Genomic DNA, 23578 nt, shown 5'->3' with positions numbered 1-23578 from the left:
TGGATGTGATTCATTTCATGTTTCATTCAGTTTATGTAATTCTGCTTTAATCAGATTAGCCTTCAGCACATTCTCACATGATGTGCATTGTAACATAATCCCTTTACTCCAAATACAGAGGAATACGTCCTTTTCAAACTCTGTGCTTGTTCATTTATTTAAACTTCTTTTTATTAAATCATGCAAAGTATAGGTCAGATATTCTCTGAGATGTGTCGTCTTCCACACACACACAGGTCACTCTGTGATCCATCATATAAACTCAAAGTTTACACCTATGCACGACCAGCATTAAGACCAGTTAACTATCAGCAAGGTCGCATATGAATGGTTCTGTGTTCAACGACCTTTCATTGAAAACCAAGTGTAATGATGGTGTGGCGACAGAGTTCTCTTCTCACACTCCTGGAGTCACCTGCTAGTCTACCAAGTTTAAAGATCCTGTACACATGAAAGTAAGCCACCAGAAGAGTCATTTTTACTCCTTTTTATTTTATTTGTATATTGACTTATATCAATGTATATTTGATGAATAATGAAAATGCTTTATTATTAAAATGGGGAAACACTATGTAGCACTCTGATCAGTGTTCGCATAAGGCTGGATATTAAGACCTTTGTTCTCAACTGTGGGCGTGACAGTCTCTCGACCTCGCGTCGCCTGACACTGCCCCAACGGTTACCCAAAGCTTGCACCCAGACGTAGTGGGCAGGTAGCCAGACTTGCTTGTTTGGTACCTCCCACCTAAATATTTTTGCTGATCAAGCACATCCCTCTAAAGCATTGGTAGACAGCTGTGGTCTCTGGACACTGTAGACACTGCTCAGGAACAACTCAGGAAATACCCGGGAGATGTGCCAGGCGCCACGGGACACCGCCAAAGGTTCCTTGTCGGTGCCCTGATGGGTCAGAGCTGTTACGGCAGCAAGAAGAGGCCTGCACAATATTAGAGAGGGGGTTTGGGTGTTATGGCTGTTAAGTACAGCTGACATTTAAACGTGGATACACACGGGGCCATTTACCTGCATCTCGTCATCAAATCACATGATGCAGCACACACCAGACTGAAGCGGCTGGTCCTTCCCCGGAGCCACTGCATCGAGCCTGCAACACACTCAGGATTTATTCAAAGCCAACTAATGGATGGCAAATTATATAAAGCATCACTCTGGAGGTCTTAATAATCAGTTTACCAATTTAAGCATCATTTGAAACAGTATAAATATACACATAAAAGAAGCAAACTAAACAAAGATGTAGTGCAGTTTGGAAAAGCCTAAAACAGCATGTTTGCTCCTTACTCTGGCCATCTAATTCTAGTTATTTCTCTCTATCTGATACATCAGACGGCAGCTGGAAGGGGTCAGCAGTTTAATTACCTCTGAGACTGGAAAAAGAGAGCATCATTCTCTGAATGGAAGGTATGAACTTGTCTGGACTCCTCAGTGCTGAGAGGAGTTCCTGGTTCGCTTTGACTGGCTCTCAGTGAAGGACACAGTCCTGTCTCCAGGTCACAGTCACTCCAGGAGAGAAGACTAGCAGACTGGACAGGGTTTCCATTGGGGTCAAGGGGGTCTGCCTGATCTTGGCAGCTTCTCACAGGCTCCAAGTCGTTCTGGGACGAGGACTCTGGTTTGATGTTCGGTATGGGGAGGGCGGGTGTGGAGGGCACGCTGTGGGACAACTGCATTTTCTTCATGTGCTGGATTACAGAGGCTGCATTGAAGGCTTGCTGTTGGAGATCCACAAAGTGAGCAGTTACTACTGGTGCAGCCTGCATCTTGTATAGAAAAACATCTAGCATAGCAAAAGTGTCTTTTAGAGAACTCCTGCTGGAATTATGAACATATGTTCAGAAACTTTACTAGGTCTGTACGTCTATAGAGGTGGAACAGGTACGCAGTGCAAGTTTGTTTAGACATACTGTTTTTGTTTTCTCATACGGCATAAGTCATTTGTTTTAGGATTCCTCTATCCTCTTTAATTTGAACTACTTATTGATAGAATTATATTGAATTCCATCAATATTAAAATGTCTTAATGGAATCCTTATAGCAGATGTTTTATGGATTAACATGTTTGTGTTAATACATGTGAATGGCAGTTGAAGGGGATTCTCCATCAACAGGAAAAGCAGTAAAACTTGTGAAAATATTACAATTTATGCACATTTTCCAGAGTCGTCCAATGGGCTGCACTGGAGTCTCTGCTGGGCCAATTCTGGGCCCCCAGCCCGGTGTTTGACACCCGTGGCGTATGTAGTCACCTTTCCAATCATTAGCAGGGCTCTAGACTAACTTTTTGCCATGGGCGTACCGGTACAAAAGTTAGGCGCACACAGATTTTATAATAATTGATATAATGTGTTTTTCTGGATACACTGTGCTTTTTCAGCATTCAAAGATTGATGACACCGTGTCAGAGCACTGGCTATGAATTTCAGAAGCATCAGGCCTTAACAGAAAAGTTAGCAATAGTTCTTTTCCTATTACAGCTACATCCACTTCTGTCGTGCCGAGGCTGCTCACTAGGGCTGGGTATCATCACTGATTTCTACAATCCATTCGATTCCGGTTTTCAAAGTCCCGATTCGATGCAACTTAGCCTCAGACAGTCAGAAATATTATAATTCTGATCATTTATCAGCACTGACTTCATCAGAATTGTGAGCATCACAGCAGATGCCTTTGTGTGAAAGTAACTGAGAATAAAACAGAAAAACATGAAGGAGATTTTCCTGGTCTGGCTTTTTATAGCAGATAACCTTAAAAATATTCTACAATGTTCTGCATATAAAGTTTAAATTTCTTCAGTATTGAACAAGCTCCGACAGCGTGTCCGTCTACGGGCCGGCGGGTGAGAAAGCCGAGAAAGACAAAGCTGATCCTGATGCGTCGGGTCTGTGTTTACGTCTTTGTGTGGAGTCCGTGTACCTGCTCTCATCTGCTGTTTGGTTGTTGTTGAAATGGTTTCTGGCAAAACACAGTTATGTTTAAAAGTCGATTCAGGATCTAATGAGTTGATATCGCTTTATTCAAGCTACTCGCCTCCCACTTCCACCTGCACTTTCAACTGGACCACGGCCAATCAGAGAGGTCCCGCCCCTGACTATCTCTGATTGGTTTAGTCCACGATAGGGGCAAAATGTGTGTCTGTTGTTGACCACAGGGAAGGTTGCAGATTTTTTTTTTTTATTTTTTTTGCTACCCGAACATTTGGTCGCACAGGTGCAACCAAATATTTTTTTGTTGTCGCACCACTGAAAAATTTGGTCGCATTTGCAACCAATTTGGTCGCACTCTAGAGCCCTGATTAGCCATTACCTTCCATTTGGATGTGGCAAAGTTTCTCTCCAACTGTTCACACACAGACTGATAAATGTCCTGGTCTCTAGCTGTGTCTCCAACAATCCTGCGAGGGTAACATGAGCAGACGTACAGTTAGGTTCTTGGGTATTTGGACAATGTTGCGTCTGTACACCATCATCGGGCAGATAGAGCTAGTCTTTGTTCCACATTCTCCGAGGCTCAAAAGTAGTAAGACAAACAAACATAATGTGTTCTCTCTTAACCGAGGTCTGTCTTCTGTCTTTCAGGCCTTTGTCTTGCATAGCTGGCCATAACTTTCCTTCTTTTTAAGAATGATTGTTGATTTGGCCAATCATACAATGTTTGCTATCTCCCTTATTTTGGTTTTTCATCCTGCTGACAACCAAATAGTTGAAGACTTGGAATGAACCCCAGATATTAGACCAGATCAGTTTCTCACGTGTCCACGAAGCTGCTTCTATATCAACTAACCAATTACTCTCTCAGAAAAAGACTGTAATTCATAAACAGCTGATACTTTTGTTCATAAATCAAGCAGAAAGCTATCTTCAGTCACATGTTGATTATGTGGTTTAAAATGTGTAATCATTGTCCAAAACATTACGACATTTAAGAGGCAAAGCACTAACCAGGGGTGCCTGAGTGCCTGTTCAGTGGTGAAGCGTTTAGTGGGGTTTTTCTCCATCATGTTCTTGATGAACTCTTTGGCTGTTGACACATAATATGGACAGAGTTCAGTTCAGCGTACAGTAGCATGATTCCTCTATGTTACACACAGTTTTATTAAAGCTCTCGAAAACACATCTAAAGCCCTTCATTAGGAACACCTGCATATGAAGAGAACGTGTGAACCCACAAACAGGAGGATGCTCGGCTGCTGATTGATTGGACTCTCACAACAAGATTATCTAGAGTTCACACAGAAGGTTGACTTGTAGAAAAGCAGCAGTGTCCTGGATGAAAGTGCCTTGTTGTTGCTGAGCGATCGGAGCAGATTGATGGCCCATGCTAAAACCAAGCCCTGGAAAGGCCCGGCTACGTCTGCAGCCTGTCCGCAGCTCACACACAAAACATTTCACTGCATGTTGTACTCTGCATGATTGTGTATGTGACTAATAAAGCTTGTTTGTTCGATGTAAATTCTATGAGTTCAAAGTGGAGTTTTTCAAAGAGGAAGAGGATAAGCAATGCTGTGTTTGTTCACAAAAGTAAGGCCACCACAGCTGGAACAATCACTGCTCTGCTCCCTGTATTCAGGACAGATCACGCTGATGTTTGCTTGCTCGTGTTACTCCGCTGTGGCTTTTGTTGGGTGGAGTACTCCTGCCTCCCTGCATCTCCGTGTCTGGTCTGTTTGGATTTCTATCTTCCCAGTCATGTCAGCGTGTCTGTCTGCTTTCTCACTGTTCCTTTTAGATGTTCATAAAACTTGACCTCTGACCTTGACCTTCATTGCAAGGTCACTGAGATTCAAACTGGTCCAAGATTTTTAGTAGATACACCTGTGGTATCAGTTTGAAGCTCCTAAGTTGCCTCATTGCCGAGTTATTGCACAAACTTGAGTGTCTACACTTGACACTTTTACAGCTGAGGGGCGAAAATGACAAGAAAGTCTGGTTCCTTGGAGGTCAAATATAAAGAAACGAGGTGGATCAAGATTTGCACTGTTCTCACACTGACATCTGCATGATGGATCAGTGTCAGGCTAATGTTCCCGGGAAGCTGTGATTTTAGATCCTGCATGTGATTTTTGCCAGGTTTGGAACTTAGTCTGTACAGTCACATGAATAATTCCCTCTTTAAATGATAGTGAAACAGTGCAACCTAGTGTAATGTAAGTGTGTTAGAAAAAGGACTGGTTGTCATATTTCTTGTGGTTTATCTGACCCAGTCTCAGCTATTTACATCGAGTACTAATGAAGGAAAGAGGAGGGTCAGTACTGAAAACTGTGGTGTGTAGCTGTTAGCATACCTGATTCGGAGATGTCATCCCAGAAGGGCGAATGAAAGGCGTACTCAGCTCTCATGATCTTTGAAAACAAACGCTTCTCGTTTTCTTCAAAGAATGGAGGGTAGCCACAGAGCCTGCAGCACACACACAGCCTTTCAGATACCGCCGATTTGGATCAACTCTGGATTACTTTAGCAGCCATCGTCATGCTTATATGACATTTATACAATATGCCCTGACGCGGGTTTCATCAATTTGCTGGGTTTCCTCAGCTACTGTAGTAAACGGGCAGAGCGGTCAAAGCCTTTCAGCACAAACACATTCACAGAAATGTTGTTAAGCAGCGTGAAACAAGCTGCACTGATTTACACAGCAGGACAAAGAAATGCTTAAACTGACACTGTTGGGTCTCAAATCCACCTTCTGCTCAACCATCTCTGATTTGGATAAAAATGTTACAACAGAAAATATGAACATTGATAGTGAGGGCTGTGAAATTTCAGCTTCATTTATCAAACACTTTTCTTCTTTTTATGGACTATCGACACGGAGCTGTGAAGCAGCGTTTGAGCATAAATGTCTCAGACTATTAAATATAAAAGTACTTTCACTGAGGAGCTGTAATTTGAGACAGATACATTACATGTCTGAGTACTGGCTAGTGAAAATATGAAAACAGTCCAGGCTTCCTGTAAAGTTCATGTGAGCACACATTAATAAAACATGAATGGTATATAGTTATACCATATGTTGATGCATGCTCCATCATCCAGCTGACTGCAGCTTTCCCCAGTCTCATAAACAGTACAAATATTCATGCAAACTGGAAAAGTTCAAAAACTGGCTATTTGAGATGGATACATTGAATATGATGGCAGCAACATTTCTCACTTGAAGTTGGTAGAGGGCCACAAAAGAAAAGAAAAACAGTGCAATATATCCTCAAACGATTCCAGGAAACTGGGGAAATCTGTGTGCGTAGTTAAAAACAGCATCCTTCTGTCGTGCACGTCACTGTATGTGACCTGTTGAACCACGCCATAAACTAAAGCTCTCTGTGAACATGATCAGGAAATGCAGCTGCCATCTTTGTACCAAAGCTCAGAGAAGATGCGTTCCCCTCCACACAACACTTTCTGCAGGCTCTGCACAGACAAAGAGCCACGACAGCAGCTACGTTCACATACGAGATGAGGACGACATTCCTTTCCCCAAATCCAAACGACTCCCTCCTCAGCTCCCAGACATTATGAAAAGTGTGGATGCTGCACGGTGGTAAACGTGGCCCCGCCCAACCTTTCGGTACCTGTTGCTGCCACCAAATTCAGAATGAGCTGATGTTTTTCTAAAATTAGTAAATTGTCTCATTTTCAACATTTGATCGATTTTCTATGATGTATGGATGCTTTTACAGCAGAGATCATTTGATCCCGTCTTTGATGAGTTGATGAGCTTTACAGATCCTTCTGGTCTTATTTATATTTCACACTGTTGGGCTGTGGAGCACACAGCTTCGTGTTCAGTGCCCAACCTTCCAGCTCCAGCTACTGCTGGAGCCACAGTTACACAGTGGAAGTAAATACTGCAGTATGTGGTGACTCTAATATTGTACAAGTGTTCATGTACTTCTGACTTTTGGAATATGAATAAAATCAATAACTGATGAATGTTCGCAGTTCTCCATAAATGATCAGTGAATATTCATGTATACAGTTAGCCATGTTATTATGAACGTGCAGGCCTGTACTTACAGAATATAAGTGATGACTCCAATTGACCAGCAATCCACTGCTTTGCTGTAGGGTTTCTGGGCCAAAACCTCCGGAGCTGCAGAAAGCAGGACAAACAACGTGCAATATAAGCACCATTATAAACAACACACTGTTTCCACTCCAGAAAAAGTCTCGTTAAAGCTAATGTGTTAAAGCTAAGTTAATATATGGTTCAAAAGAAAAGGCAAAAAGTTGCCTTTTACAGCATTATTCCATCTAATAATATTTCTCACAGTATTGATACTGCATTACAGCTGTTTATTGAAGATGTCCATTTGAGGATCCTTCCATTATGTTAACTTTTATTACAAGTACGGTTAGAAGTATTTTATACACATTGCATATTTGTGCCTATTTTGAGTTGATGTTCAGTTCATTAAGGGTTTTAAGCTTCACTGGCGTGACTGTCCAGGTGATACATGCTGAGGGAAACTGGAACATAGAAGGATAACTGCAATGCATGCTTACAGTACATATAATACATATAATCTAGGAATAGGCCTGAGCAGAGGCCCAAATGTTTCCAGCTTCTTGTTGCAAACCTGTTGCATTTTATTCTACTTGGTAACAGATGAGCAGAGTCAATAATTAGCCTCAGAGACCCTGAGGGCTTAAGATTATTACTTGTATGGAAGGTGTTATCAAAATGAGAAGTTCTATGTCTGTTTATAGCTATTAAAGATGTACAAGATGTACGATTAACTGTGACTAAGGTCTGGAACCTATTTTAATCTGTCATTGACGCCATGGGGGGGCGTGTACCCCACTGCTGTATAAGTGTCCACAGCCTGTATTTTGGTCAGAAGACATATGTTGATGTTTTCTCCGGGCTGTTAATAAACTCATCGTTTGATTGCACTTTTCTGGGGCCTCCGTGGTTTGTGACTCTGCTCTACATGGATCGATTTCACGACATTTTCAATAATAATAAGATCAAAGTCCAGTTTATTTATATATCACATAAAAAACAACAGAGCTGACCAGAGTTCCCTTCCTGCTGCTCCACCTGCTCGTTACGTTCACAATAAATCAGCCCTCCAGTTCGTGCTGTCACTGCCCACATGAGCACTGAAGCCTCTCAGCAGGACGATGGAGCACCCCACCCAGTGACTCCTGGGAGGTTACGTACTGTCATTCAGCACATACACAATAACTGTCTGATTTATGAAAACTGGGTTTTTTCTTGCTCCAGTGTGATGAGATTTTGACCAAAGTAATTGTTTGTGGTATTAAGCTGTAGTACAGTAAAATGGTGCTTTCCCACAGCAACAATGTACAAATGGTCTATCACTGCAGAGGGAAAAACAGTAAGTATGTCAGTCTATTACATATGCAGAGAAATGGTTAACTCACCAACATATCCTGGTGTTCCACAGGCTGTAGACATCACTCCATGCTCCAGCGTCTTAGACAGACCAAAGTCACTCACCATAATCTTTGCATTCTCATCTGTATTATAGTACAGCAGGTTTTCAGGCTGAGAGAACAGGAAAAGCAAGACATGAAATACAGAAACGTACCTAAAATGTTCAAACACACTCATTAAACATCTGTTAAAGTCATTTTACCAAACATGTCAACATCTGTGGCTTTCACTTTGCTACTGGGAGCATGTTTGTCTTTGTTATGGTGGCTCTTTTGAGTCTTACCTTAAGATCCCTATGCACAATGCTGTTTTCATGCAGGTAGCTGACAGCCTGCAGCACCTGTTTGATCACTTTGCTGGCATCCTTCTCAGTATAAACACCTTTGTCTAAAATGCGATCAAACAGCTCCCCACCTGATACCCTGCACAAAACAGAAGAAGAGTTATCAGCGTTTATGTCTGGCAATCAGGTCTTCTGAACTTCTGCAGGACGGTAGACTAAGGACGACCATGGTCCATCGAATGATATAATAACCGAAAATGTTGTTCCGCTGTGCAAACAGACTTCGAGTAGCATTTAGGAAATGTGCCTGTGACAGGTTTGTCCATCATCTGTGTGAATCAGAGCCATCTGAAATCAGCACCCTTGTGCTCACTAACTGCATACAGTACTGCCATTTCCCCAGTTCTCTGTTTAACAAACAAGGAGAGAAACTTGCACCGCTAAGGCCAAAGTAGCACTGAGCAGTGCTGGTTTTCTAACACTAGAAAATAACTCAAAATGTTAGAAATATTCCAGTGTTAGAAAATCAGCACTGCTCAGTGTTAGTCTTTGTAAATCTTGAAAACTGACTAGGTTACTTTTAAACATACAACACTGTCAAAAGTGTTCATTTAACACTCAAAAGAGTGGACACATATAGACACTCTCCAGTGTTAATGTAACACTGGAGATTTTGCGGTATAGCTTGTGCAAACCGAGCTGGCTGAATGCCCAACACACACACACCGGTGCGTCCTAACAATCTGGAGGGTCCCACCCAGCACTGTTACAACCCCAGTCTGCAGTGGGACCTGTCTTCTTTGCTGAGAGATCCAGAATGCCTCAAGGGTCCATGGCTCCCCCTGTGTCTGTGCCTGAGCGCCCTGAATCCATGGTTCCTGCTCCACCAGTGCCTGTGGATCCCTCACCACCCAACCGAGACCTGAGTGGTCCCGTCACTTTCTTTGCCAGTGCCAGGCCTGGTCCCCTGCAAGCCACTGAAGACATCCCGTCTCCTTCGCCTCTCCTTTTGCTGCTGGTGATGCGGCCAGCCCCCTGTTCATGAGTGGATGACTGGTCCACTTCAGGGGATATTTTGTGAGGCTCAGTAGTGCAGAGTGACCTGAGGCCCCTCTCATGGAACCATGTCTACATTCAGAAGTCCTCCATACTGAGACATTAAACATGAAGAGGACAGAATGAAAGACAGAGAGGGGGCTGAGGGAAAATATGTGCATTATAATTATACTATTAACCTTACCAGCAGCAGCAGCAGCAGCAGCAAGCAATAGATTGTGAAGTACTACGTAGCTGAATTCTGTGTATGCATATTCCCATTTCCATATCCATCACATGCAGGTGCACATAGGGATTATCTATAATGATCTAATAGAAGATCATTATGCAGGTGTCCTGGGATGAACATTGTGAGGAGACGTGGTAATCTAGTATTACATACTTCACATCAGACTTTGCACAGACAGAGGTCATGTTCCAGATGTGATACGGGTATTAATGTAGTTGCACACAGTTGTGTAAATGTTGGGTTTTCTTTGGACTGGTAAGATTTAGCAGTTTTTACTGCTGCCACCTGGTCCTGCTCCACCACAGCTCTCCACGCCACTTTGTCCTGCTCTGCCAGAGGTCTTCACAATGTCTGGTCCTGTCCCACTAGAGGTCTCTGCACTGTCTGGTCAGGCTCCACCCGAGCCTGAGGTAATCTCTTACCTTCAGGTCCTGCTCTGCCCAGGTCAGAGGTCACCGTGTGGCCGTCTGGCCCTGCTCCACCCGTACCAGGGCACCTCCGTCTGTGTCGGGTCCCTGCCTCTGCCGCCTTCGTCAGCCTCCAGTTCTGTCCTCCGAGGGTCTCCGCCACCATCACCAGCCTCCAGCCAAGCCATCTGAGGGTCTCTGCCTCCACCCATGCCTGCCACGCAGGGTTCTACATCTGCTCTGCTTTCGTCGCTCAGACTTGGTAGTCGACCATGACAACAGAAACCTTATAGGTGCTCCACGTTCCACGTTTAGTCGGCCTTCTCCTCATGTCTATTTCTGTCCTGTCCCAGCATCTTAGTGTTTGTCTCTGTGTTTATTGTACTTTCTGTTTTATTTTGAGTCTCTTGTCCAGTCTTCACTTTTGCTTCTCCTGTCCTGTTAGTCTGTATAAGTTCCAGCTGTGCTCCCACCTGTTGCCCATCCTCTCGTTACCCTGTGTGCATTGATGTCCTTAGTCTCCGTCTACTTGTTGTTGCATTGTCATGCTGCATATTCTGCAGTTCTGTGGTTCACCTGTAGGTGCTAGATTCCACATTTCTATGTTTTCCTGTTCTTTAGCTCAAAGTTTTCTTTTCTTGTGTGTTTATGAGTTTCCTTAGCACAGCAATAAAGCTGAGTAATTCCTTTGATTTTTCCAAGACGTGAAGCTTAATGTTTTATTGTTGATGATGAAGTCTGAGGAGGCTGAAGCTGTAGAGCAATGAAAGCAGTGGTGTTTGTGGATAGATGGGCTGATAAAGTGCACGTCTCACTTTCTAACCACAGTGAATTGGACTGAGGGTAAACAATGTGTTTTAAGGTGTTTGACTCTATGTTCGTGCTTGTAGACCTCCTTGAGATTTGGGGTTTTGTAAAGTGTAACGTTGAATGCACAGTGTCACAGTGGTTAGCAGTGCCTCGCAACAACAAGGTCCTGGGTACAAATCCTTTCTGTGTGCACTTCTCCCCATGTCTGCGTGGATCCTCTCCACATACTCCAGCTTCCTTCAACATGCAGTTAGTGAGCTCAGGTTAATTAGTGATTCTAAACTGGCTGTAGGTGTCTGTCTCTGTTTGTTAGCCCTGTGATAGACTTGTCCAGCATGTACCCAGCCCTGTGGTGGCTGAGACAGCATCCAGCACAACTGGGATTGTTGAGATAAGATCATTGATTTTAAGAAAGCCATTTAACTGTTGCCATCCATCCACAGAGTGATATGCAGAGGCTGATCCAGCAGTTTAAATCATCTTTTCCCGACTTATGCAACAGAATAAAATTAAGGCTGAACAACTCTATCAGCTTGGAGGAAACACGGATTTCTAAATATTTAAAGTTTCTTGTGTAAAGATAGTAAAAGGTCTGCTACAACCGCCTCATCCATACAAGGTGGTAAAATATTGGATTTGGACCCGTTTATTGACGAGTTGTGGCAGCAAAGAATGGGGGTCCCTAAGGAGTAACAGCACATCATTAAGGAGAACTGGATGTTCTGTATTAAACTGCCAGCTGAAGACATCTCTGTCTTATAGCAGCCGCAGTGGTTCTGTGAACAATGCAAATAGAAATGGAAAGAGAAGAATGTGGATATTTGATTAAAGATTAAAGCCGACCTTTTTGTTTTTGATTTGAAATATAACAGCTTGGTGTATTTTGGAAAACAGCCAATAATGAGCAAAGAATGGTAATAATACAAGTTATCAGATGGTTCAATAAACTCCATTTAAAAAAATCATTTTAGCCTTTAAGGGGTTAAAGGCTTGGTGGCATGAAGGAACGACACATAGCTATATTAGTTTGTACCAATATTATTTATTCAATTTGAACAATAATTCAGCCTATTTTAGCAAAAAAGGCTGAATTGTTACTGTTCTGTACACACTGTGTACTCGCATTGTTAATGTAAGATTATACTGCAGTAATAATTGTCAGTGTTGCATTATTTCAAGGTAAACATTAATAGAAAGTCAGCTAAACAGTTCCACTTACAGCTGCATGACCAGGTAGTAGTGTGTTCGACTCTCGTAGAAATCCTCCAGCCCCACCACATTGTCGTGCTTTATCCTGAAATAGTAAGAAACAGGAGGATAACTCGTTCTTATTCTCTTTAACCTTTGACATGTTAGGCAGCAGAACTAGTCACCGCTAGACTTTATTCATTACACATTTGAATAAGTGTGTGTGTTTGTTACCTCCTCAGCACATTTATTTCATTTTCTAGGTTGCTATGGGCGAGATGTTTTTTCTTCAGACATTTCAGAGCATACATTTTCCCAGTTTTCTTCTCTCTCACCATGAAAACCTCTGAAAATGAGCCCCTGTGCAAAAACATCAAAGAGGATTAATGACAGCCTGATCAAATGCTAGAAACAACTTTATCTTGGTTAACAGTTTTATTTTGTTTGTTCTTACAATCCTCTCAGAGATCTACAGAAACATCTTCCCAGGGTGATGGATCCAGCAGTACTACAGACCCCTGGAACAAGCAGGGGCTAGCTGCTCAAACATAAGCTCCACGACTTCTTTATTACCTCATTTGAAAGCATTTATACTGGGTTTGCTTTTTAACAGGTAAAATTCAAAGGGGTGAAAGAAATACTAAGTTTAATTAGGACAGTGGCAAGCACATCATCCAAGACCAAAACCCTTCGATCATATCATTTCATAGAAAGCGATTCAGATGAGCACTAATTGACACAGTGGAGGAATGATCTACTGCACAGGTGTCCACCCCCAGGCCTGGAGGGCCGGTGTCCTGCAGGTTTTAGATGTGTCCTTGATCCAACACAGCTGATTTAAGTGGCTAAATGACCTCAACATGTCTGGTAATGAACTAATTATGTGATCAGGTGTGCTGACCCAGGGTGAGATCTCAAACCTGCAGGACACCGGCCCTCCAGGCCTGGGGTTGGACACCCCTGACCTACTGTAAAGTAAATACCATCTGGTGGTATGTTTGAGAAACTAACATTAAAGCAACAATTACCTCCTTACGTTCACACTGATGCCAACCCCCCACCACCACCAGACTGAACTTTAACAGCAGCAAAGTTCTGGTTTCGAACCGTTCCTGCGTTTCCTGTGTGGTTTTTATCCTGGCTCCACCATCCAAACATGTTTGTTACCTGCTGATTCTAAATCAGCTGTCGCTGTGGCTATGAGATAAACACTGTTTAATGTGTGTGTGTATGAATCAATAAACACGTCTCATACAACGCGGTGCTTTGAATGATGACCGAGGCTAGAAGAATGATGTATAAACACCACTTCATTTGACTTTGTGTACAACAAATCTGCTCTACATTTCCTGAGGAACAGCACGTGTTGACCTGCACACAGACGCCGACACCTGTTCATAACACCTGCCTTTAAGTACATTCAGCACATCCATTCACAAGTGTAGGCAGCCAGACACTTAATCCTGTAATGAAGCAGTGCTAGGATGTTCTCAGACTGACGTCTCACACACAGGAGCCTTACTCATGCACTCTGTGACGGGTTTATTAACTCGCTCTTAAACAGCTCCTAACGTTAATTTAATACGTTGCTGCTCTTCACTGATTTAGTGAAGCCAGTATCCAGTGTTGGGGAGTAACGGAATACATGTACCGCCGTTACGTATTTAGAATACAAAATATGAGTAACTGTATTCCGTTACAGTTACCGTTTAAAAAGGTGGTATTCAGAGTACAGTTACTTTGTTGAAATAAATGGATTACACTGCGGTACTTTCCTGTTTCATTTTGTCGCGGGTCAGGACTGTTTGGGTTTTGTTTGACAGCTACGTTCTGTTGTTCCAGGCGGCAGCGTTACGGTTGCCATGGTTACAGGGCGACACGCTCTCTCTCTCTGCGACTGTGTGTTTCCTGGGTGACAGAGCGCATTTTCGTTGTTGTTGTTGTTGTGCTAAGCTAACAGGCAGAATGCTACAAGCATAGCTCTAAAGAATGTAGCATCATGGGCAGTGTAGTCCGTGTTGCAGGGAGAATGGACTGCCATACACGTTATGTGTCTGTGAGCGCGAGGAGGGAGAAAAAGGGGAGTGGAAAGGTACGAGTTGTCATCGAGGAGAAACGGGAGCTGGAAGCATGTAAATATAATAATAACCACTGCAGCCAAGAAGAGAGCCTGACGAGCCCAGCTGTAAGTAAGCTATTAAGACTCGACTGTACACCGTGTTCCTGTTTTCCTCCGAAAACAATAAGTTCTGTTGGAGCAGCCTTTCAACGCCTCTCTCTGTCTCTCGCAAGAAAAGTTGACCCAGACAACAAAGTAAAGCTATTTTTCGGCTACGAGCCGACAGGGACCCCGCCGTATTAGTCAGAGGTCCCTTTACTACAGTTCGGAGTCGCGGACCTTCAGTAATAGTAATAAATCACACAGCAATAGTACATTCACGTTGTTGTAAAAAGCATGATAATATATTAAGTAATCCAAAGTATTCAGAATACGTTACTGTCATTGAGTAACGTAACGAATACATTACAGAATACATTTTGGGGCATGTATTCTGTATTCTGTAATGGAATACATTTTAAAAGTAACCTTCCCAACACTGCCAGTATCTCCCAGGTTAGCAGCCAAAACACTTTTAAACAGTATGAGAAACCTTTACAACCAGCTGTCTTGTATCCATTTATAACTTTTCCATTCGGGTTTGTCTACGAAGTAACCATTTCAGAGTGTGGAAACAGTAGCCTCAGCCTAACCAGTAAATACTGGGCATGTGGAAAGCATTCTGCCTGCTTCCTGCACTGAGGCAGCGCTGTCAGAGCTTACAACTATCCACCAGTTGCCCTCAGATCACATGAAGGTGATACAGAGATGTGGCCTATGTGGAACAAGGGGAAAACAGTCTTCACTCTCTGCACACCAAATCTGGGAGTGGGTGACACAATTATCTGCATTCTGCAGACAGCATACTCCCATCTGGATAGTAACAGCAGCACAGCAAGGATCACCTTCTTTCATTTCCCATAACATTGTGTTAACATTGTGTATTATTCACAGAGAACTGTGGAACTGAGGCACATTATAGCGCTGTTCTGGTCCTAATGATGACCAAAGTTACATTTCATTTACTGCATACATATTCAACACTTTATCAACCTTACAGACAATTTGAAATCACCAGTAAATGTAACATGCTCACCTTTGTACCAAAAGGAAGCCCACACAGGTGTGTGGAACATACACACTCCACACATAAAGGCCACAGCCAATCCAAATGTCCCAACCCAGAAGCTGCATATCTAACAGTACAATAGTAACAGGTTCACACATGCACTGCAGCCCTGAGCATGACTGGGATGTACCTGAGAGAGGTTAATGAAAGCAAATGCATCCTGTCTCCTGTCAGCTCCACGGCTCAGCCTGTTTCCACTGGTGACATCAGACCAGTTCCTACATCATCATTCTCTGTTCATGTGTTTGTGTGGAAAACCAACTTTGGATTTATTAGCTCCTGTTACTAAACAACAATATAGAACTTTTTCAACTGAGAAGGAAGTGAAAATATATATCGTCTTCACATAGATTAATGATTGGCAGAGCTAGCTCGAAATTTCAAGTTAATAAGCGGAAGTTTTGAGAAAGATAACTCAAAGTTTCGAGTTATGGATGCTTTTTTGTGGCAGAAACGGCTTCCGTAGTCTGGGGTGCCTGCAGCTCAGCAGATAGAGCAGGTCTTCTGCTAGGCAAGATACTTTGAATATGTGAGAATGTTAGCTAGAAAGCTAGTTAGCTAGAAACACAGAAGCAGGGCTTGTGTGAATGTTGCATAAAGTGTGTTGAGTGCTCCGAGAGGCTTAGAGGTTCCTCACACAGAAGCATCACCATGAGTGAAAAGTACTCACGAGCCCATCTTCCCCTTGAAGTCAAACACGTCCTTGATGTTACTGGTGCTTTTCTTCCAGCTGCAAACAATCTCCTTCTGGCCCATCTTAGCCGTAGTTTCCTGAACAACCACAAATCACATCAGTTATTCATGCTGACAGTGGAAACATGTACTTATACATTACACCACGCAACACATGTGAAAGTGCTGCTGAGCCAAAGTTTGCAGCATTCCAGTGTCTACATATAACTAAGTGACTGTAGTTACTGTGTGCACTGATGCACTGTGCCTCAGTACACAGAGTCAGGTTTGAGTCGATATGATGCTGAAATAAATCATTACAGTAAGTGAGGTTTCATTTATTCAGCTATACAAAGGAAAAATACCAAACGTCTGCGTTTTCATTTGATGCACTGTAGCATCAAAGCACATGAAACCTATGTGTATAAAGGACAGTTCTTGTGTGTCCCTGTGTCCGTCTGTCCTCTGTGTGTGTCCTTGTGTCTCTGTCCTCTGTGTGTGTCCTTGTGTCCGTCTGTCCTCTTTGTGTGTCCTTGTGTCTCTGTCCTCTGTGTGTGTGTCCTTGTGTCCGTCTGTCCTCTTTGTGTGTGTCCTTGCATCCCTCTGTCCTCTGTGTGTGTCCTTGTGTCCGTCTGTCCTCTGTGTGTGTCCTTGTGTCTCTGTCCTCTGTGTGTGTCCTTGTGTCCGTCTGTCCTCTTTGTGTGTGTCCTTGTGTCTCTGTCCTCTGTGTGTGTCTTGTGTTCGTCTGTCCTCTGTGTGTGTCCTTGTGTCTCTGTCCTCTGTGTGTGTCCTTGTGTCCGTCTGTCCTCTTTGTGTGTGTCCTTGTGTCTCTGTCCTCTGTGTGTGTGTCCTTGTGTCCGTCTGTCCTCTTTGTGTGTGTCCTTGCATCCCTCTGTCCTCTGTGTGTGTCCTTGTGTCCGTCTGTCCTCTGTGTATGTCCTTGCATCCCTCTGTCCTCTGTGTGTGTCCTTGTGTCCGTCTGTCCTCTGTGTGTGTCCTTGTGTCTCTGTCCTCTGTGTGTGTCTTGTGTCCGTCTGTCCTCTGTGTGTCCTTGTGTCGCTGTCCTCTGTGTGTGTGTCCTTGTGTCTCTCTGTCTTCTGTGTGTGTCCTTGTCTCTCTGTCCTCTTTGTGTGTGTCCTTGCATCCCTCTGTCCTCTGTGTGTGTCCTTGTGTCCGTCTGTCCTCTGTGTGTCCTTGTGTCTCTGTCCTCTGTGTGTGTCTTGTGTCCGTCTGTCCTCTGTGTGTGTCCTTGTGTCTCTGTCCTCTGTGTGTGTGTGTCCTTGTGTCTCTGTCCTCTGTGTGTGTCTTGTGTCCTTCTGTCCTCTGTGTGTGTCCTTGTCTCTCTGTCCTTCTCTGTGTGTCCTTGTGTCCCTCTGTCCTCTGTTTGTGTCCTTGAGTCTCTCTGTCCTCTGTGTGTGTCCTTGTGTCTCTGTCCTCTGTGTGTGTGTCCTTGTGTCTCTCTGTCCTCTGTGTGTGTACTTGTCTGTCTGTCCTCTGTGTGCGTCCGTCTGTCCATCTGTCCACTGTGTGTCCTTGTGTCCCTGTCCTCTGTGTGTGTCCTTGTGTCCCTCTGTCCTCTGTGTGTGTACTTGTCTCTCTGTCCTCTGTGTGTGCTTGTGTCCCTCTGTCCTCTGTGTGTGTCCGTCTGTCCCTCTGTCCTCTGTGTGTGTCCGTCTGTCCATCTGTCCTCTGTGTGTGCTTGTGTCCCTCTGTCCTCTGTGTGTGTCCGTCTGTCCCTCTGTCCTCTGTGTGTGTCCGTCTGTCTCTCTGTCCTCTGTGTGTGCTTGTGTCCCTCTGTCCTCTGTGTGTGTCCGTCTGTCCCTCTGTCCTCTGTGTGTGTGTCCGTCTGTCCATCTGTCCTCTGTGTGTGCTTGTGTCCCGCTGTCCTCTGTGTGTGTGTCCGTCTGTCCATCTGTCCTCTGTGTGTGCTTGTGTCCCTCTGTCCTCTGTGTGTGTCCGTCTGTCCCTCTTTCCTCTGTGTGTGTGTCCGTCTGTCCATCTGTCCTCTGTGTGTGCTTGTGTCTCTCTGTCCTCTGTGTGTGTCCGTCTGTCCCTCTGTCCTCTGTGTGTGTCCTTGTGTCTCTCTGTCCTCTGTGTGTGTCCTTGTGTCTCTCTGTCCTCTGTGTGTGTCCGTCTGTCCATCTGTCCTCTGTGTGTGTCCTTGTCTCTCTGTCGTCTGTGTCCCTCCCTTGTGTCCCGCCCCGTCTCCCTATGTCTGCGTGTTCCACGTCTCTTGTTGTCACAGTCTACATCTTTGTGTGTGTTCTTGTGTGTCAGCTGTGTCTCCCTCTGCTCATCATCTGTTAACTTCCCAAGTCTCAACTGTTCTTGTATTTTCTAGTGTTCCTGGTTTTCGTCTATTTCGTTTTCCAAGTTTAGGATCTTGTGATTAGTTTCTCATTTAGTTGGTTTTCATGTTTGGTTAATGTTTTGTTTTCGGCCATAATAAAAGGCACGCTTTTAGTTCCAATCTAGTTCTGTTTCCACGTTTCGTTCGTCTGCCTTTGGGTCCACTCCTGTCCACTCCACGCCGTCTGTCAGTGATGTGTATTTGTCAGTCCTTCTCTGCTTTGTATTACCTGCAGCAAATTTTATTTAAGACACTCAGGTGTATGTCCTGTGTCTTCTTCCAGGTTAGTTTCTGTTATTTTGTGTTTAAAGGTTTATTTCAATATGTTGTTTATTCTTTTTGAAATAGTATATTGGTAAGATTGACTAGTTCTTGTCTAACTGAGAAATGTTATTATCAGCATGTAAATATGCACATTTAAACAACACATCTACTCGATTATGAGAGAGTGGTCTGAAAAGTTCATTTCTTAGCCTGGGGATGGGGATGTACATAGAGTTTATACACATCTGATGCTTTGGAGAATGGAGGACTGAACCCTAAGCCTATCTAGTCCTTTGCAACCCTTAAGATGTCACCCCAGTTCCCCCGTGTTACATAAACAGTTGCATGTCCAAGCCTGAGCTCACTTCTCACTGGCAAAGCCCATTTCTACTTATCAGGGCCACAGGATTCAAAAAGGCAGAGGATTAGAGCGATAAATACCTGTGCTTACTTAATCTCCCCGTCCAGCCTGCCTTCTCCTGCACTCCTGCCATATCCCCTGACAAACACTGCTTGTTTTATTATGTGGACTTGAAACTGAGCTTCCTTGAATATTGGCAGTGCATACTAAACGTCATATGTTAAATTATGACATGTGTATATTTCATTAGTTTTCTTGTGTGGAAAATTTGATAACATACAATAACTTAACATTTCACAAGTGCTAATTATCTATGCTGGAGACAAGAGTGTTTTATTAAATGTAAAGTTACATTTGTTTTCCTATTTACAGGATAATTCTTTTGTCCAGTTATTAAACGATTTGTAAACAGAGAGAGAGGATAACTGAAATGAACGCTTACCTTAATCACAGACGTGAAATAAACGGAGCATTTGCCAGAGGACCTGTGCGCAGTTGGTTGAGGTATCCCGGTGGTGACCCGACTGTTTCTGGTGGCTCCTCCTCTTCTTGAGCAGGGGCGGGGCCTCCCCATTCATCTCTTCCACAGTGCTGCATTCACAGAGCCATGGGGCTTACATTACAGCGCCAGGATTGAGAAGATGATGAGACTGCATAATTAAAGTGATAGTTCCAAACGAATGAAACTGCTGCATCCAGAAAAATCACACTTTACCTGTTTTATTCAGTACAGTGCACGAATGCAGGGAGGCAAGTTCTCCCACCCTTCCCTCCCCTCAGGGTAAGAGTTTGGGTGTCATACTTGATAATACTCTTTCATTCCAGTCTCACATTAATTCCATAACCCGGTCTGCTTACTTCCTCTTGCGTAATATTAACCGACTCCGCCCCTTCCTTCCTCCCCATGCTGCTGCCGTCCTTGTCCATAGTCTTATTACGTCCCGCATTGATTACTGCAATTCCCTCTTATTTGGTCTCCTTAAAAGGTCCCTTCATAAACTCCAACTTCTCCAAAACTCTGCAGCTCGGGTCGTAACTCCTACTCTGTCAAGAGCTCATATTACAACAGTTCTTCAGCAGCTTCATGGTTGCCCGTAGAAACCAGGATAAACTTTAAAATCGTACTTCTCACGTACAAGTGTGTCCATAAATCTGCTCCTTCATATTTGTGTGAGCTGCTCCAGATCAACACTGTTTCCCGCCCTCTCAGATCCTCATCTGCTGTTCATCTTACTGTTCCATCCTCACGTCTCATCACTGTGGGGAGCAGAGCTTTCAGTCGCTCTGCTCCTCGCTCTGGGACTCTCTTCCTCCTGCACTAAGAAATATTGACTCTCTTTCCATATTTAAGTCACAGCTCAAAACACATCTGTTCAAACTGGCTTATTCGCTTTAGTGCTGATTTTATCTGTTGTCAAGCTCTGCAATTTTAACTTATGTATTTTATGACTATTGCTCCTTTTATTAATGTTGTTCTTTTCTAAGGTGACCTTGGGTTTCTGAAAGGTGCCCTCAAATAAAATGTATTATTATTATTATTATTAGTATTATTTCCTAAAACAAATGTTTTCAAAAATCGTAGCAGTTTGAAATAATAGCCAAATATGTATGTTTTGTGTAAATGTCTGGTTATTTACCCCAAACCAATGCAATTTACTGAATTTACTGCATCCAGTTTCTTCATTCATCCACTGCTTATCAGGGTCACGACTGCAGCTGCCATGGAGCAAGAGGCAGGCTCCACCCACAGCAGGGCGCTAATCTGTCACAGAGCTAACTCATAGGCTGCGTTCACTCTGCAGGTCTTGATGCTCAATTCCGATTTTTTGATCAAATCCGATGTTTTTGTCTGCTTGTTCACACCTCAAATAAAATGCGACAGCAAACGCGCTCTAGTGTGAACGCTCAGAGCGCCCGCATGCGCAAAAGAAGACGTCACACACAACGCGCTCTGCTTAGACCCAGAGCAGCAGTATGTTTGACTGATGGCCTTAATATAAAGACTTCGGACTTTACGTTTCCCAATTTTTGCTTTATTTTGTTATTTACATAATAATGTGAATAACCTAATAATGATCCTTACTGCTGCTTCAGAGGATAGCTGCAGATTTCTGTCAGAATCTGCAGATTATACAGTACAAAGAAAATGTTCACGTTGTCTTCCCAACAGTTTCACCGGATGGCCAGGAAGCCTTCACGATGTCTCCTCCGGCGCTGATAATTGGTGTCTGTCTTGTGTCAGTGACGTAAAAGACCTGACCATAAACCAGCAGTCGCTTTCTAAAACATCGGATATGTATCGGATTCAGCACCACATACGAAAGTGACCCAGATCGGATTTGAAAATATTGGATTTGTGCCGTTCACACTGTCACACCATGATCGGATATGGGTCGCAGAGGGTCAGAAACATTTTCGGATTTGAAAAATTGGGATTTGATGCGCTTTCGCCTGCAGTGTGAACGCAGCCTAAGAGACTGAAAGCTCGTTAGACAAAGGTTAAATGTGAGCATAAAAGATATGCGTTACCCGTTAAAGGGGGCGAAGAAACCAGGACTGAGTTTAACGAAGAAACGAGGTAACTTTTTAAAGAGGAAACAGGTTAACTTTATAGAGGCTGTTTCCAAACCAGTGACAAAAGTAAAGTAGGACCTTTTACCAGCAAAAGCTAATTTCATCTTTTTGGAGTTACAGTGTGCGCTGAGGGAAGTCAGTTTTAAACTGGGATTGAAAGAAAATTAAACTGGGATTCTAGTTGAAAAGGGGGTGAAGGACATGGATTTAGGGCAGATCACAGCCTTGTGTAAATGCAAGGTGCTGTCTCACAACGTGATTTATTTGTTTCATTTATTAATTGTGGATAGAAGTAATTATGACAAACTAATGAGGAAACATTGAAAACATACAACCCGTTGAGGGGACAGGTAGGGTTGGGCAATTGAAAGGCTTTGTTTTGTTTAGCAGAATCACTTATGTTATATTCTAGGCTTTTAACATGTAGGTAAATGTAATGGATAAATAAGGGATTAGTTCATTTCTCAGGGGAGAAATGAAAAAGGGGGACTGTTAAGAGATAGATAGATATTTTTAATGCGTATCTGCTCGTTAGATTGTTTTATGAGAGGCCCAGGGCTGGTTCCAGGGCTTGAATGAGACCTAACCAACATTGACACACATTGCACTTGTTGTGTTTCATGTTTGTCCTTTAGTTTGTCACATGTCTGTATATTCTGACATGACAAAGGTCTACCCACACATCTGGAGATTTGCACACAATTCCCCTTCTCCACGTATGTTTCAGTTGTGTCAACATCTCAGCTCTGCTGGGTCATGGTTACTTCAGCAGTGAGAGACGCAGCTCAACACAATGTTTCTCAGAGGCAGGATATTGATAGCACAGATAAGCAGATTATGTATGTGTGAATAGCTAATGCAAAGAGCTGCCCAGTAAGCTATTTTACTGCATTATTATAGTTATCCTAATTAGATGAATATTCACAGAGACAACAAGAGAAGGCATAAACGAAAACAACTTAACACAAGAGACTGCTGCTGTTACACAGTGTTGTGGTTTAAGTTAACAGGCCAGGTCCAAAGAGATCACTGTGACCAGCCAAGTCTCCGGAAAATAGCATCGCTATTCCTCGAAGATGAGATGATGAGATAACCTTTATTTGTCAGTTGCAGGTCTTTTGCCCACAACCGAGATGACAGACCTCCGACCGTACATACAACACAAACATCACATTGGGGAGACAGGTCAGGCCAGGTAGCGAGGAAAAAAACATCGAAATGTGTAACACAGAAGGATAATACAGGAATGCACAGATATCAACACACCATGGCACAATAAACACAGACAGCAACATGGGAAAGAGTCCCAGTGTGCACATCTGATCTGGGACCGCTGCAATCTTTCGACTGCGCCTCCAGCTGACCCGATGTCCACATCATGGGGGAGGTAAGCGTTGGAGGTGGCGTTGGATCCGGGGTAGGGAGGGTGACGCGTCAGTGAGTGCTTATCAGTATCAGTATATGTCTGTGTGTGCGTGTCCAGAGTTCAGCTGAGACAGTGTCCTTCGCCCTGCCAGGCTAAGTAAACAGTCTTCCAGCCAACCCAGGTGGCCTTGCATGGAATGGGAAGGAACAGACTCAACACAGTCGTTATCAGGGAGTTGTTGTTCGGCTCCAGCCTTGAGCTGGCGCCGAAGGTAATTGAGAATTTCAAGCTGTTTTTTAACACTCGACACTGGTCTCTCAGTCTCCCGTTAATAGCTGCGAGCTTCTCCGTGATGTTATTAGCCGTCGATTC

The 23578-nt window shown here is 43.6% G+C and overlaps 1 protein-coding gene across 2 annotated transcripts; it reads right to left on the bottom strand.

Moving 5' to 3' along the window:
• Window positions 1–487: 487 nt before the first annotated feature.
• On the bottom strand, window positions 488–19840 carry camk1ga (calcium/calmodulin-dependent protein kinase IGa). 2 transcript variants are annotated; one of them, XM_085458010.1, is made up of 13 exons: window positions 19709–19840; window positions 16290–16390; window positions 12627–12752; window positions 12424–12498; window positions 8703–8841; window positions 8407–8530; window positions 7033–7108; window positions 5303–5415; window positions 3960–4038; window positions 3325–3412; window positions 1381–1733; window positions 1024–1105; window positions 488–937 (listed from the first exon to the last, which is right to left on the bottom strand). In XM_085458010.1, the coding sequence occupies exons 1-12, from the start codon at window positions 19838–19840 to the stop codon at window positions 1042–1044; spliced, it is 1470 nt and encodes a 489-aa protein (XP_085314136.1). In that variant the 3' UTR covers window positions 488–937; window positions 1024–1041. The 2 variants fall into 2 exon arrangements, with proteins under 2 accessions (XP_085314136.1, XP_085314137.1); XM_085458011.1 differs by lacking the exons at window positions 16290–16390; window positions 19709–19840 and adding an exon at window positions 12847–13142.
• Between the last annotated feature and the right edge of the window lie 3738 nt (window positions 19841–23578).

The sequence above is a fragment of the Copadichromis virginalis genome, linkage group LG5 (assembly GCF_057382275.1).
Source record: "Copadichromis virginalis isolate Kocher_CV1m ecotype Utaka linkage group LG5, C_Virginalis_male_GT1.1, whole genome shotgun sequence".
Classification (NCBI taxonomy): domain Eukaryota; kingdom Metazoa; phylum Chordata; class Actinopteri; order Cichliformes; family Cichlidae; genus Copadichromis; species Copadichromis virginalis.
This window is presented reverse-complemented; position numbering and strand designations above follow the sequence as displayed.